Source organism: Scyliorhinus canicula, chromosome 9 (genome assembly GCF_902713615.1).
Source record: "Scyliorhinus canicula chromosome 9, sScyCan1.1, whole genome shotgun sequence".
Classification (NCBI taxonomy): domain Eukaryota; kingdom Metazoa; phylum Chordata; class Chondrichthyes; order Carcharhiniformes; family Scyliorhinidae; genus Scyliorhinus; species Scyliorhinus canicula.
In genome coordinates this window covers 20127713-20143566 of record NC_052154.1, presented here as the reverse complement: position 1 = coordinate 20143566, position 15854 = coordinate 20127713, and the positions used below count along the sequence as shown (strand labels likewise).

Genomic DNA, 15854 nt, shown 5'->3' with positions numbered 1-15854 from the left:
CACGTCTTTCGGGACTTGTGGGAGGAAACCCACGCAGACATGAGGAGAACATGCAGACTCCACACAGATAGTGACCCAAGATGTGAAACTAACCCAGGACCCTGGAGCTGTGAAGCAACTGTGCTACCAACTCTGCTACCATGTCACCCATAGGAACAGGGGAGCTTTTCGACAGCTATCGTCATGACTGAACAGCCCTGTTCAGGATCCACTCTGCTCACCCCGCATGGGGAAATGGCTAGAAACAGTGCCCTAACGATAGTCTGTTCCGTCTCCAACAAGGCTGGAAAATCAAGTCTAGCAGCTCATCTATCTATGGTCAGAAAAATCAAAAGTTAAACTCAATTTTGGAACCTGCATGTACGAGCCCTCGTGGATAATGAGCAAAGCAATCGACCAGAATGAAGAATTGCTCTTGTTGCCCATGAACTCAGGCACCTCAATATCGCAGCCCTGCAAGACACCCAAAGAGCAGGCGAAGGGCAGCTGAGGAAAGATGCCGATCGTTACACCTTCTTCTGGAGAGGCAAACCCGAGGATCAGCCCAGGATGCATGGAAAGGAAACATTGGAGAGGAACAGGTTGGGAATTGCAACTCCAATGGGATTCTCCTGAACACCAAATGCACAGAACACCAGCTTGTCATTACTAACACACTGTTCCACCAAAAAGACAAGTTCAGGACTTCCTGGAGACATCCCTAATCAAACGACTGGCACATGATCGACTTCATCATTGTCCAATCCCGAGACCAAAAAGGTTGCCCTCATCACCAAACGATAACCAGTGCAGATAACGGCGGAACAAACCACCGGCTCATCTGCTCCTCTATATCCAGCAAACATCACCAGAAGCAGCGGAAGATGAACAGCTCAGAAAAAAGATCAAGAGTCAACATGTGAGTGAACTTGCAACAATGTCTTCACCAAAGTCTCCATTCTAACGGTGTGGAGGAAAAGTGGAAAGAGCTGAAGACAGCCATAAAGAAGCCATTGGCTATCTCTCGTGTCTGCATGGGTCTAACCCAACCCAAAGATGTGCAGGGTAGGTGGATTGGCCACGTTAAATTGCACCTTAATTGGGGGAAAAAAAGAGAATTGGACACTTTACATTTATTTAAAAATAGAAACCATCGACTGCAAGACCAGGAAACACCAAGACTGGTTTGACGAGAACAACCACACTGTCCAAGACCTCAACGATAAGAGGAAAGCTCTGCGTGCCTAGCAAAATGACATAACCAGCAAGGCAAAGAGGAGAGCACATCAATCAGCCAAAGCAGGGAAGAACCATGGAAATCAAGATCCAGTAGTGAGAGAGCTAAGGAGCTGCAACTCCTCACCGAAAAGGATGACACCCGGGACTTCTTCCGTGCCACCAAGGCAATATATGGACCCAACACCCTAGGCTTCAAACTGATGCGGAGGGAGGATGGAACCGTCTCGAGAGACAGAGAAAACATCGGTCTTCGATGGAGATAACACTTGAAAGAACTGTGATGCAATCACAGATGAGAGCACGTTTGAGGAAATCCCCCAACTCCGCATCAAAGATGGATCTTGGACTCACACCAAGAATGGACAAAGTCAAAGCCACCATTAAACATGTGAAGAATGGAAAAGCCGCAGGAGTGGGCAGGATTTCAAACTTGGAGGAGGAGGTCACCCGTCATCTCGATCAGCTAGCTGTTCCTGAAATTCTGCGACAGAGAACAAATTGCTGCCGACATCAGGGATTCCGTCATCGTCACCATCTTCAAGAAAGGAGATAAAGTCGACCGTGGAAATACAGAGTCTCCCTACTCTCCATCGCCGTAAAGGTCATCACTCGAACGCTCGCTAGCCGCCTTCACCCAGTCTCTGAAGAAATATTTCTGGATAGCAGTGTGGCTCCTGAACAAACTGTGGATCAGCGGACATGATTTTCACTGCTTGGCAACTTCAAGAGAAATGCCAGGAGTAACATTGTAGTGATCTACCATGCGGATCAAGTGAAGTCTCGCAATACTATAGAAATTTGAGTTACACTTCTCGGATGCAAATAAGAATCCTTTATTGCCTCTACTGATTACAATTGAGAGAAACTTAAATCTATTCTCAATAAAGTCTTGCTTGCAAAAGACTTAAAGAGAAGTAATTTATAAAACAAATTAACTTTCAAAATAATACAGAAATGATTTCTTGCTTACGGCAAAACAGCTTGCGTGAACTTCAAGAGTTAAAAGTGGAAAAGTGAAAATATGAAAGTCTGAAGCCATCTGTCTATACCTCTAAGTCAGGGGTGGGCAAACTTTTCCGTGCAAGGGCCGCATTCAGAAATTCACAATTCACAAAGGGCCGCATAGTATATTAAGTAAAATAATTACGTCACCCGGTTATGACTCTGGGCGCCTCATATAGAACATAGAACAGTACAGCACAGAACAGGCCCTTCGGCCCTCGATGTTGTGCCAAGCAATGATCACCCTACTCAAGTCAACGTATCCACCCTATACCAGTAAGTAACCCAACAGCCCCCCCACCCATTAACCTTTAAAAAAAAAATTTTAAAAAAAAAAGTTTAAAAAAAATTTTTTTTTTTTTTTAATGACTTGGTGGGCCGCAGAAATACCTTTGGCGGGCCGCATGCGGCCCGCGGGCCGTAGTTTGCCCACCCCTGCTCTAAGTCGTCCTAATTGGTTTGGGTAAGTTTCAAATACATTTGATTGGATGGTTAACTGTTAATCCTCAAAGTGTAACATAAGTTTTAAATGTTTCATGTTTGAATATTTGTGTGCGCTATGGAATGTGATTTTGTGCTGTAATCAAGTCTTGTTTTTACTGGTTTTCTGCTGACTTTCTTTATCCATATTCTGGACAATGGTAGTTTCATATTGCTATGGTGCTTATTTCGACCTTGATTACTGGTACAGCTCATTTCTTAATATGAAACTTACTTTGAAATCTGTTCATTAGAACAATAGTCCGTTCATAGTGTCAGTAAAAATGTTGTTTTTATCTTCAATTACTTTGTGGATGTGTCAGGCTTTGCACCTCTGTTTGTTATGTGTTTTGTCATGACCCCAGATTATGAATACTGAAATCCTTATTTTAAAATGGGTATTAAAGACTGGGCTTTAATATTTACATTAAAATAGCCTTTTACCTATCAGAAATAGCTGATTCCCTTCAAACATCAACCACTCTACATGGTCTTCATCGATCTGACCAAGACTTTTGATTCAGTCAATCAAGAATTGCTATGGAAGACTCTGCCAAAGGCCGACTTCCAGAAAAACTCATCAACATCCTCAGACTCCTCCACAGTAAGAGTTGGCGACAGTACTCACTAACGGAAAGAAGACAGCAACCTTCGAGGTCAAGACTGGAGTCAAGCAGGGGTGTGTCATCGCCCCCACCCGTTTCTCCATCTCCATCATCCTTCACCTTTTCAAGAACAAGCTTCACAGTGAAATGGACATCATCTACAGTATGAACGGATAACCTTTCAATCTCACCCAGCAAATTCAAGAAGGAAATGACACTGACATCGCTCGTGGAACTGCAGTATGCGGATGAGATCGTCATCTCCTCTTGGAAGAGAATCGCCAAGCCATGCTTGACACCTTTGCGGAAGCATAGCGAAGAATCCATCTCAGCTCACCTTCAAGAAGACTTGAGTCTTTTACCAACCCGCCTCAGATCCAATCCGTGAGCACCTCTATCGCACACCTAAAGACAAGTCTTTGACGATCATGACATCCGTGCTGACACTAAGATCGTCATTCAAAAGGCTGTCGCCCTCCCAAATCTTCTGTGCAGCTCAGAAACTTGGACTATGTACAGATGCCACCTCAAGGCCCTGGAGAGGTTCCATCAAAATTGCCTGAGATGGATTCTCTGCATCATCATGGAGCGCAGGCGTTTGAACATCAGCGTCCTTGAAGGAGCCAAGAGCACCAGCAACGAGGCCTGATTATCTAAAACCAACTCCGCTGGGCCAGTCATGTGCTTAGGATGTCAGAGTCCCGACTGCCAAAGCAAATATTTTTTGCCCAGCTCAAGAAAGGTTCCCGAACAAGATGAGGACAAATAGAGCACTTCAAAGACAGCCTGGAGGCTAACCTCAAGAAATGCAACATCAATGTTAATGCCTGGGAGATCCTTGCTCAGAGGAGACTTACGCGGAGGAACCTCCTGATTGAAGGGACACAATTCTTCGTGAGCACCCAACGGTACGAGGAGGCCCAGAAAAGTAGCCTGAAAAAGAGATACCACGGGGCTAGACTCCAAGGACTGATCCCACCTCCTGGAAACGCATGCCAGGTGTAAGGTTGAAGATGTGGCTGCACGTTCAGGCTCATCAGCCATGCAAGGACCCACAGAATTCATAACCAGTAACACGGAGTTTCTAAGGTGGACAATCATATCCGATAGCGAGGGATCGCCGAAAAAGAAGACTTTTTGATATAGGTTCCAGAATGGAGATTTCATTTTTCAGATCACAAACATTACCCGGCAAAACAGAGCATGTTCCTGTTATACTTGAACCATATAGGAACACTAAAGCTTTACAAACAATAAAAAATTAAATAATTGCATCTGGGTTAGTTTCAACTTTTGTTTTATGATTCAGTGCATTGGAAACAATGAGTAAAACTTGCTGTAACCATACACTGAAAAATCATTCTATATTCAACTGGACGGGAGATTTGTTGTGAAGATATTTTATATCAATTTTAGAAACAGCCATCAACAATATTACACTTACAATTCATCTGTGCATTTGAACAAAACAATAAATAAAATGTTTAAAATGTGATTACGTTCAGGGTAAACTTTGTATTATTGAAAAAACAGTACACACCCACCCATACCACAGAGGGAAAGAAAACTTTCCTGAAATAAAAAAAAATATACATGAACTGAAAAAATAAAGTTTCCCCTTCTTTAGAGTTCCCTTTTATATATATATAAAAAAATATAAAAACAGATTAAAGAAATTATTCAATTCTAACTTATACAGTTCATCATATGTAACAATTTGTAAATACAATGCCTGAACTCATTGTTCAAACGGGGTGCAAAGGATTTAATGAAATGGACTACAAATTTTATGTTAAAAAAACATTCCCAATCAATGCCACTAAATTAACATCAATCGCATTGTGGTTTACGTCCAAGTATTTGGGATCATGTCACAAATGGTACATTGATGCGATACTGCAGGATGAGCAACTATGCAGTGGTTTATACAGTAGAGAATTAGGACGCATAACTGCCCATTCAAGCTAGTTTGATCTTTGCAATCCATTCTTTTGATGGCTGATGGAGATTTCTGTCAGTTCACTCGTTCCAGACTTCAGGAAATTTGCTCATAATTAGGTTGCTATGTTCAATTTTAGCAGGCAGCGTTTATTTAATCCACAGTACCTTAGTAGGCAGTACGTAGAAAGGGACTAAGTCTTGTGCTAATTTTATTTTATTATTAGAAAGGTTACTTTTCAAAAATGTTCTTCCTCAGAGTCAAACAGCAAATTCTGCTCCTCCCTTCATTCTTCTAGGAATGAGTCGTCTAATTCTAACGCCTGAGAAAGGATTAATCCACAGAAATGAGGGTTGTCCTCCAAAAACATTCTTCATTCCCTCCCATCGTAGCTTCCTTTCCCAAGTTGGTTTTTCATTTTTTAATCGTTCAATTTCCTGCATGATAAACAAAAGTTGCAGCGATTAGTGTGATTACCGATAATACTCCAACGTAGAACCCAGCATTATATATAATATAATCTTTATTATTGTCACAAGTAGGCTTACATTAATACTGCAATGAAGTTACTGTGAAAATCACCTAGTCGCCACACTCCGACACCTGTTCGGATACATTGAGGGAGAATTCAGAATGTCCAATTCACTTAACAGCATGTCTTTCAGAATTTGTGGGAGGAAACCGGAGCACCCGGAGGAAACCCACGCAGACACAGGGAGAACATGCAGACTCTGCACAGACCGTGACCCAGCGGGGTTATCAAACCTGGGATCCTGGCGCTGAGAAACAACAGTTCTAACCACTGTGCTGCCCATTAATCCAGACCCCCTGCCCTTGACCTGTATTTAATGGAGGAGTCAATCTATTTGTTTAGGATAGAGATGGGGTATTGGAGTGCACTGAAGTTTTCTCAACAGTCCTTGTTTCTATTGAAATTTTGGACCCCAGTGAAAGTTTGACCTGAGAAAAAATGATAACCAAATTGGATTCATTTGTTTTTTGCAGTCTTTCATGATTTCTATCCTCTAAATATCAAAGAAATATGGCTTAGCATTTGAAAAACATGGCACAGCGTTGATCCATATCAATGGACCAATTTGTTTTGCCTTGAAACTACGCTGAAATCGACTTTTTCCTTACTATTAGCACCAGCAAAATTAAGTTCCTTCAAATTATGTTGTATAATCAGAGTTACAACACAAAAAGAGGCCCTTTGGCCCATCATGTCTGCGCCGGTCATCAAGCACCTATCAGTTCTCTTCATTCTGTATTCTCCGTGCATGACAGAAGTATACCCAACTGGCATTAATTTAAACGGGTGGTGGACCCGCAGCACAGTACCCAGCTGTTGGGATTGATCTGCCAAGATCAATGCCATGCCCTGTGTAGTTAAACCTAGTGCAGGATTTACGGGCCATTCCCGCCGACGGTGAACCCGAGGAAATACCACGAACAGCGGTGGGACTAAAAGATCCTGCTACTCACTGCGGAGAGGGCTCCTACACTCTGATGCTGCATAAACACACCAGGATTGAGTGCGCGCATAGCTACACTAACAACCAATTTAAGATAATCAGTCAAGTTCATAACGTGGCTCATTTATGCTTCCTGAAACGACATACATTCAAACACAGGAACCCATTCCTTGCAAATAAAAAGAATATGATCAAGCCTTCTGCCTTTTTCGAACAACATAGATTTTGTTTCCCCATTGCTTTCTACATGGTAATGCCTCAGCCAGAGTCGAATTGTCAACCAATTGGCGTCCTTTTCTCCTGTAATATAAACTGTTGTGGTTGTTTGAAATTTGGCATTCTCATGTTTGTCCTGATGAGTAAAGGATGAAAAGTTTCATCCGCGTCTCATTTCAGCAACACATCAGGATTGTTGTACGTGGTGGCTTGTATGTAGTGGCAATTAGAAACTGACTGAGAGATGCTCGGGAAATAGCCACGGAACGTATGCATTAAGTTTTGAATTGTTCCCCTGAGCTTCTTTCTTCAGAGGACAGGGAGAGGGGGTTAGGTGAGGAGGGGGAAAAATAGCGCTGTATTTTAACATGAAGCATTTGCCTTGCAACTATTTTTCTATCCATCAACATTTTGCTTTGGGGCCTGTAAGTTGCTCTGGGTGAAGCATAATTGCTCAAAATTCAGTGAATAGCTACGTAGTGGAATGTTTCCATTTTGACCGTGTTGGGAGAAGAAATGATGGCACAGCAGTTTCATCATTTGACTGAAACTGCAAAGTGCTGAGTAATGCGTGAAATCTTGCCTGACCTTGCTCCTAAGGACCAGAGACGCTCAAGGTAATTGTGCTGTCGCTTGGCTAAGATCAGCTGTCTCAGCGCAGACAGGGGATTAGACCTAAGACCTTTTTACACTGTCTGCTAGGTACTCACTATTTTAACATGGGGCTGCTGTGGATTTCTAAACAAAAGAGTCTGGCTGACAAATAAAACATTGCTACTTACAGCCCTGTAAGATTTTAGTTTAAGCCCAGTAACTGCTGAAGGTCACTCGTAGTTGATCCTGCTCAACAGCATTATGCATTCTAGCATGAATATAGTACTTTACTTCGTAGTCTTGAGATTCTGATTCCATTGAATTGACTACAGGATTAAATATTCAAAGCAAATGAGATTACACTGCTTTTTTTCAGAGAAAGCAGAGAGTGCTTTTCTTTGGTGGTACCACGGGCAACGTCTGTGTTCACCTAGGAGTGCAGGTGGCACCTCAGATTCATGCTTACAGCTCTCCGTTGTCAGTGCTGCACTCTCTCCATATCCTGTATTGAAATGTCAGCCTAGATTATATGCACAGGTCTTGGAATGGGTCTTCAAACCACAGCTTTCTGTCTCCCAGGCCATTGGAGGTCCCCGGGTTGTCAGAGTCTGGGCTGGGTGATACACTGTTACCATCCGGGCACTGAAGGCACCAAGAAACACCCTGCTAAACGCGCCCAAACAGGACTCTGTTTGTGCCCCGTTAAATCGCACCCTCAGTTAAGATTTCTATTTGTCCTCTTAGTTGACTTTAGAATTAATCTTTGGCATTCCAACTATATAACAATACGTATTTGCGTTTTTAAAATCTTTACTGGAGCTTTAACTCTGAAATATGTCAGCACCATATCAGACTCTGGTACAGCATAACAGAGAAACTCAACTTTATTCTCACACCTGTACCTCCCAGCATTGGTTGCTGAATTATGATGGGTAATTTGTTTTTCTTCGACCTATACTTGGGGCCTACAATATTAATTATCGTATTTGTACTGCCAAAGGTGCCAAATCCTGGCAGACAAGAGGAGTGAAATTGGAATCTCCCTAGATTGCACGTTTCAGTTCTACAAGCTTTGAATGTGCACATCAGGAGAGCAGCAAAATATATTGCGAACCAAAATTGAAATAGCAAAGCGAAGGGGAAAAGTATTTTACACCTGAACCATGCAAATAAAAATCACTTTTTAAGGAATGCAACAGGAGCAGAGAGCACAAATGCTTTTCCTGCTGATGCTTAACTTGGTGCTCTTCCAACTACCTTTGCGGAATCGAAAAAAATATTGTACGCACAAATTTCTATGACTATGAAAAAAACATACCGTCTCGTCATTGCATATTGAGTGAAGCTGCGTGCCAAACATTACCGAGGTGAATGTGAGAAACAAAACTCCCTCAAGGCACAAAAAGATGATTAGGATTACTGTTACAGGAGGCGAGAAGCCACTGCATTCTGTGGAGGAAAACATCTCATTATCAAAATAGCCTGCAAATGATGCAATAACATTGGGTTCAATGTGTAATCACCTTTTTTCACACAATTAATCAGCAGTGATTTACAAAAGCTTTAATTAATAACTTTCACATGGAGAAAAGTAATGGGACAACCCAAGTGGTTGCGCTCATAAATTCCGAAGCTCTAGATGTTCAACCTTATTTTTGCCACAATGTCAGCATTAAAAGGCCACTGGAACTTCCTCCGCTGTACGGAGAAGGTTTATCAAAGATGTATTTTCTATAGTTTTATTTTATTCTCCCAGAGTCTCTGAAATATCAGGTGGTGTCTTGTAAACGTTTAGGAATCTAATGGAATGGAATAGTCTACTAAACCTTAGTCACAACTTGAAGTTTAAAATTCACAGCACATATTTTTCATAGCGGTATTATTTGGGTCAGCAAATTAATTTTGATAAAACTTGAGAAGAAAATGTCTGTCGTCAGACTGTATGGAATTCAAATTGACCGTGATATTGAATCTCATTCGTTATTAAACACAAAAGAAAAAGGTTTGTATTTAAGAGGCTGTCTCTGGGTTACCGGAAATTAATGACTTTGATTTGGCCATAACTGCATACCCAAGGGTCCTTGTTAGTGTTTACGAATGATAGTTTGTCAACTAGCAGCTGTTTGCTCCACTATATCCTGTTAATACTACTCCTTTGAAACTAATGGGTCACACATGCCAATTTCGCTGTGGAACTCACAATTAAGTAGGCTCAGAGCACTGCTGAACATGGTCCTAATGCTTTAATTTTAAATCAAAGTTTTAATAGGTGCATAGCTAGCATTCAATGGGCAGAAATCAAGTTTATTTGACATATTGGCACAATGAAAAGTCAGATATCTATTTGTAGAAAATGATTTACCACTTGTTGACTTAAGTATTGCTGAAAACAAACAAACTTTCAAAGCTTTTTGCCTTGTACTCATCAAGACAGCTAAGCAAAATAAAACAACAGCAAAGGGAACAACAATTGATACTGCTTGAGGAGAGTGCAGTGGACCCTGGTTGGTAGAGGGGTTGCCACGGAAAATGCAGCAGAAAACAGTTGTTAACTGCCAAGCTTTTGTTTCAAATTGAAAACAGGCAGGTTGGTCAAGGCATTACCATGAGGAATGAACCAGGGAATGGCTGTCCCCCAAGCTTTTGTTTAGTTGAAAAAGACATAATGCAAGGACCTGCCTGATTTGAATTTGAAAGACAAGCTAATTGTTCTTTGCAGCATTCTCCATGGCAACACCTCTGCCAATCGGAGTCCACTAGCCAACCAATCAGCACTCCCTTCTCATGCAATATAAATCGCTGTTGTTTTCTTCAGTGTTGGGTTATCTTCCGTAGCTGTCCTAATGAATGCAAGACAAAAAGCTTTGATAATATGTCACATTTTTCAACAATACTCAAGCTCTGTACTTCCAGACGATTACTTGGTGACTTCTTCCAAGAACATATTTTTATTCTGAAAATAGTTGAGTCAGTGTTCAAAACATTTATGTGAACTAAATGCTGGGAGAAACAGCATACCACCCTCTAAATGAACAATAAAGCCCAAGTGATCCCAGCTTCAATGTTAGAAAGGATCAAAATATACATATTTAATTAATTCATCTTAAAGTAACACCTTACACAATTTGAGTCAAGCAGCGTGATTCAACTGAAAAATTTCTAAGTTCATTTGTGGCGGATTTTTCAGGGGGTTTCCCGCAGCACTGCCGGCAAGTACCCCATCTCTATCCAATGGCACATAGTCACTTTTTTGGGGCCCTGGGAGTTTGTCACTGATTTAGCCCACACATACAATTTTTTACAGCATTGGTGAAATGAACTCAGAGATCGGGCTGCCATTTTGAAAGGGTGCCCCAATCTCAAAGTGAGCTAGTAGGTCCTCAATACCTCCCACCCATTGGAAATGTCACCCCCCCACACACATGGGTGCTACCCTCGCCCGCCAAGTGAGGTCACCCCGCTAGGGGGTCCCTGGGGATCCCCTTTTCAGGCCCCCTCACAGCCCCTCCTCCTTACAGGACTCCCACCAGTCACCCCACCCCCAACCTCCTGAAGGCCCCTACTTACCTTCCATGCAGAGCCCCATCCTGAGCCCTGACAGTGCCACCCTGGCTCTCGGGCACCGTTGTACTGCCACCCTGGCAGTGTTCCTACCAGCTAGGCAGTGCCATCTGGGCACCTTGGCAGTGCCAAGTGCCTGCATTCCAGTGGTAGGGCCAGGGGGCCACTTCGCACTACCCTTGACCACCCAGGGATCTCTGATAGCCTGAGAGAACCCCCGGGTACCGTTCCACCTGGTCCATGTTTCCCCGGGCCGTGTTGAAAGGCGCTCGTCTGCGGCTTCGCTGGGGTGGCCGGTAGCTCCTGGCTAAGTTTGCCAAGTCGGTTTTAAACCGACTTCGGCGTGTGCCATTTGGTCCCCCACGTTTGGCAGGGTTCTGAATTTGATGCCTCGCAGGACTTTGGTAGATCCCACAGGGCGTGTCACTGGAGGCCTCTCCCATCATTTACTGGCCGCACCGCGTTCGTGCGAATGCATAATGCACCTGGCGGATTGTGCCAAAGATGTCACATACCCATTTAAAGATACTCAAACTTATTACATAGAAGACATAGAAGAGTTACATGTATATACGATTGTTTATGAGACATCCTGTAATTTCACTATTGGAAAAGGTTTTGCGTCAATTTGGGCAATCCTCTGTTTTAACTCAACTACAGTTACAATAAATTAACAATTTAAAAGCATCTAAAATGCACCAGACAGCTACAGACAATAAATGCTGGCCTAACCAGCGAGCCCACATCCCGTAATTTAAAAACCTCTTCCGGAACTCTCCGTTCCTGACTGGTTTATCATGCTTCTGTACTTCTCTTTGCCGCGCCATTGGTGCTCACACCTTTAACTGTTTACGTCCCATGTTTTGGAATTTGCTCTATAAATCCCCTCTCCTGCCACTCCACCTCCTTCTTTCAGATCCTTCTCAAAGCCAACCATTTTAAATCTTACTTAGAATAGCATCACTTATAAGAGACAATGGCAAGGATGAATTAAAAGCAAGTTTTGGTTGGAAAAATTTCAGCCAAACAAAAATATGAAGCATAATTATCATTCTAGATTAAACAGGTACAGACATTTAAATGGTCTAGAATCTCTTTTAACTCTTATCACGTGTTCCTCCCATTTACTCTATACCACTGCAAAGATCAGATGTAGGGTTGGATTCTCTGCCGTCCCACCACCGGGAGGATATAAATGGCCCAAATTCCCTGATTAATGGGCTGGACACCGGATTCTCCAAGCCTGCGTGATTATCCGGTCCTCTTTTTCTCTGCAGAAAGCACTTAACTCCTTTTCATCTGGTCCAAGAGCTATCAATCATAGCTAGATGTTTATATAAATTGTGGTTAGTTTCACAGCTGGGTACTTCTATTCAAATGTGAAGGGAAATGAAGTTAAACAATGCTGTGTACAAGTTGTCAATCACAGCCGAGTAAACCCAATTCCCCATTGATGTGAGTGAAAGACTTGCAGATTAAAGATCTCAAGGGTTTAAATTCAGTGAGTGGGATCACTGGTGGGGGGTAAAACTCTGTAACGTGGGGATTTTCTTGTAAGAGTCAGATCGGCCTCGTACTGTCTGGGATGGGGGGGGGGGGGGGGGGAGGTGACTCTGCAAATACAGAGGGGGGGCGGAATTGCATTGTTGGGGGTTGGGGCAGCTGCCAGACCTCACTATCGGGCCACCTGCTCAAAATGGCAGTCCAATAGCGGGATTCGTGAGGGAATTCTGCACAATCCGCGCCATGCATTAATTTGCATGGCAAGGGTAGTGAATCGCCTCTGGATTCCTGCTTCCAGTGAGAGTGCAAATCAGAGGCGATTCATCTCAGGCAGGAGAACAATCTCCTGAACAGAGAATTCAGCCCAGAATCTTTTCACTGCAAGAGTATTTATATAATATAATCACTTATTGTCACAAGTAGGCTTCAATGAAGTTACTGTGAAAAGCCACTAGTTGCCACATTCCGGCGCCTGTTTGGGGAGGCTGGAACAGGAATTGAACCCGTGCTGCTGGTCTTGTTCTGCATTACAAGCCAGCTGTCTTAGCCCACTGTGCTAAACCAGCCCCTATGCTGTCTGCTGAGTAAACACAACCTCCTCAAAGTTAAGAGCAAAAAACTCAGTCAGATATTCAAAGGTATTCAAAATGATACATAGGCACAAGGTTAAGCACAAACAAGAAACAAATCTGATCATACTGACAAGATGACGTTGTAAATTTAGCCCTTTCTGAGGAAAAGTATTAAATCATTCATTTATCAACCCTTAATTTGCTGCTGTTATCAAAACAATTTTCATAAGTCCAATGTATCTTTCTGAACAAGTGCGATTACTCACCACTCCACTGCTCTCTGATACAGAAGTAAAATTGGAAGCAACACAGTATCAGCGCATGGACTGAAATCAGTGCTATATACATCTGCAAATGGATGGAGAGAACTATTATTGAATTATGTCTATTACAATTAGCTTTATTATCGAGCATGATAAGTCAGCAAAGACAGGATCAGATTAATTCAATACACTCCAAGGTTAAAACTGTATGCACATCCACAAAGATTCTAATTTGGTTCCCTCGATGGTCTAGCAGTGACATACATATGGATTTGTAAGAATTAGCTTATTGTCTATATATTAGTTAAACATTTTGGACTGCTATGTGACAGTAAAGAAGGGTTTATTTATTATAGTACACAGAAATATTGTTGTAATTGCTGGAAAATGGTAAAAATTTTTTGGATCAGAGTCTCGCCACGGGCGCTTTAAGCCAGATGTTTCCAGTGGCCTGTGGGGTTGTGGATGGCGGGTCAGTTCCGTGCACAACTGGCGCCATGTTGTAAGAAACGATTGATTCAGGCCATCAGCCATTCGCAGGCACCGCCAGGAACCCTGACATTTTCCGGCCGATTTCGGCACGCGAGCCGGGTGTTTCGTCCGGCACCGCTTCTAGCCCCTCACTGGTCCCAGAATCAGTGAGAGGTCTGCAACGATTTTTTGGTTGTAAACCTCCCGTGAATTCTCTGTTCGAGCCTGCGCTTAGCCGCTGAAACAGAGAATTCAGCCCCATGTTATCCAAAAGGACATTGTTGCACTTTGGGGCCTCAGAGGGGAAGGCCTTGCCAAGGCTGTACTTAGTCCCGTTTCCTCCTCCACCCGCTGGAACTCAGTGGAGGAAGAGATCACCCCCCCCCCCCCCCCCAACACAACTCCCGAACCACCCCAAAGCCCCAACTCACCTATAAGGAGGTCCGTCCAACACCCCCCCCCCCCCCCCCCCCCGGGCAGGGCAGCCCCAGGCCCTATCCCTGGTACAGGAAAGATGCCAGCCTGACACCCTGGCAATGCCCCTGCCAGCTGACAGTGCCACCTAGGCAGTATCAGGCTGGAACCCAGGTGGCAGTGGCAGGGTGCTATGCTGGCAATGCCTGGGTTCAATCCTACCGAGAGGGCAATCACCTGAGAGCCTCCGATCCCCTGGGAGACCCACCCAAATGTCGATCCATCTGGTACCTGTTTCTGGTCCCATCCCAGGGCCTTGGTAGATATGCATATTTGCCAGATGTGGGCGGAATTCAGATCGTGACGGTTCGTGAGATCACGTTGCAGCTCACGAGCCGTAGCAAGCATGGTAGATCCTGGAAGATGATCTCCCGGCATCTGCTGGCCGTGCCACCGTTTGCACCCATATTTCTCATTGTTAAGATTGTCAACTGGCCTACACCTGATTTCATGCATTACTGCTGAACTGTAAAGCAAAAGCAACAATTGTTGCTAATGGTACAATTTACATAGATTAATTTGAACTCAAAGAGAAAGGTACAAAATGCAACTTTTCTTAGGATATGGTGACAACACTAAGGTTAGGTGAACTTACTGGGTTAAGGGATAGGGTAGAGGCATGGGTGCACTTTTCACAGGCCGGTGAAGACTCGATGACCCAAATGGCCTCCTTCTGCACTGTAAATTCTATGATTCTGAGTCTGGATTTAGTTGTACGGCACAATTTTGCAAGAATAAGGATTGGACATGGACCAGAACATTCTTCTCTTCACATCTGTTTCCCCATAGCTCATGCGTTGTGAATTATCCCTAATACATGGGCAGATTATAGTGCTTTATATCTTATATCCCTCGAAAAAAAATCGGCTAATTTTTTTTCACCAGTGGTCCTCAAAGACCACCTTTAACAGGGTTTGCCCAATGTTTTTTCAATGAAGGGGCAATTTAGCGTGGGCAATCCACCTACCATCCACTTCTTATGGGTTGTGCGGGTGAGATCCACGCAGACATGGGGAAAATGTGCAAACTCCACACGGACAGTGACCCGGGGCTGAGATTGAAGCCGGGTACTCGGCGCAGTGAGGCCGCGGTTCTCTCTCTCGCCCACACTCTCGCTCTTAATAATCTTTGCTGGAACAAATTGATAGCAAGGGAAAACCCGACAGAAGAGCGTGGGGTCATTAGCAAGCTCATTGCACGCATCAAAACTGCTCTACAAAGGCTGCTGTACGCACCGACTGATGGATCAGCACAGAGCGAATATGCTATGAGGAGGCTTATGTTTTGGAGTTCAGAAAGAAAAGATTAAAGGGGATGCTTCATTGAAGTATACAACATATTATTTACTATGGGAATGGTGCACCCAGATCGTTACTGCAATGCATGCTAAGAAAGAAGAATTAGAGGACATAAAATAGAAATTAACTACAAACACATCTAAAGGAAACAAGTTACATTGTTTTTAAAGAGTGATGAACAGG

The 15854-nt window shown here is 43.4% G+C and overlaps 1 protein-coding gene across 3 annotated transcripts in view; it reads right to left on the bottom strand.

Annotated features, from left to right (window-relative positions):
- Nucleotides 1–4585: 4585 nt before the first annotated feature.
- The window catches only part of zdhhc7 (zinc finger DHHC-type palmitoyltransferase 7), an 82950-nt gene continuing 71681 nt past the window's right edge, over nucleotides 4586–15854 (bottom strand). For all 3 annotated transcript variants that reach the window (XM_038806301.1, XM_038806303.1, XM_038806302.1), the window contains 3 exons: nucleotides 13432–13513; nucleotides 8848–8978; nucleotides 4586–5681 (listed from right to left, as the gene is read on the bottom strand). In XM_038806301.1, the coding sequence (XP_038662229.1) occupies nucleotides 5505–5681; nucleotides 8848–8978; nucleotides 13432–13513 (390 nt within the window). In that variant the 3' untranslated portion in view covers nucleotides 4586–5504. The remainder of the gene's footprint in view (nucleotides 5682–8847; nucleotides 8979–13431; nucleotides 13514–15854) is intronic.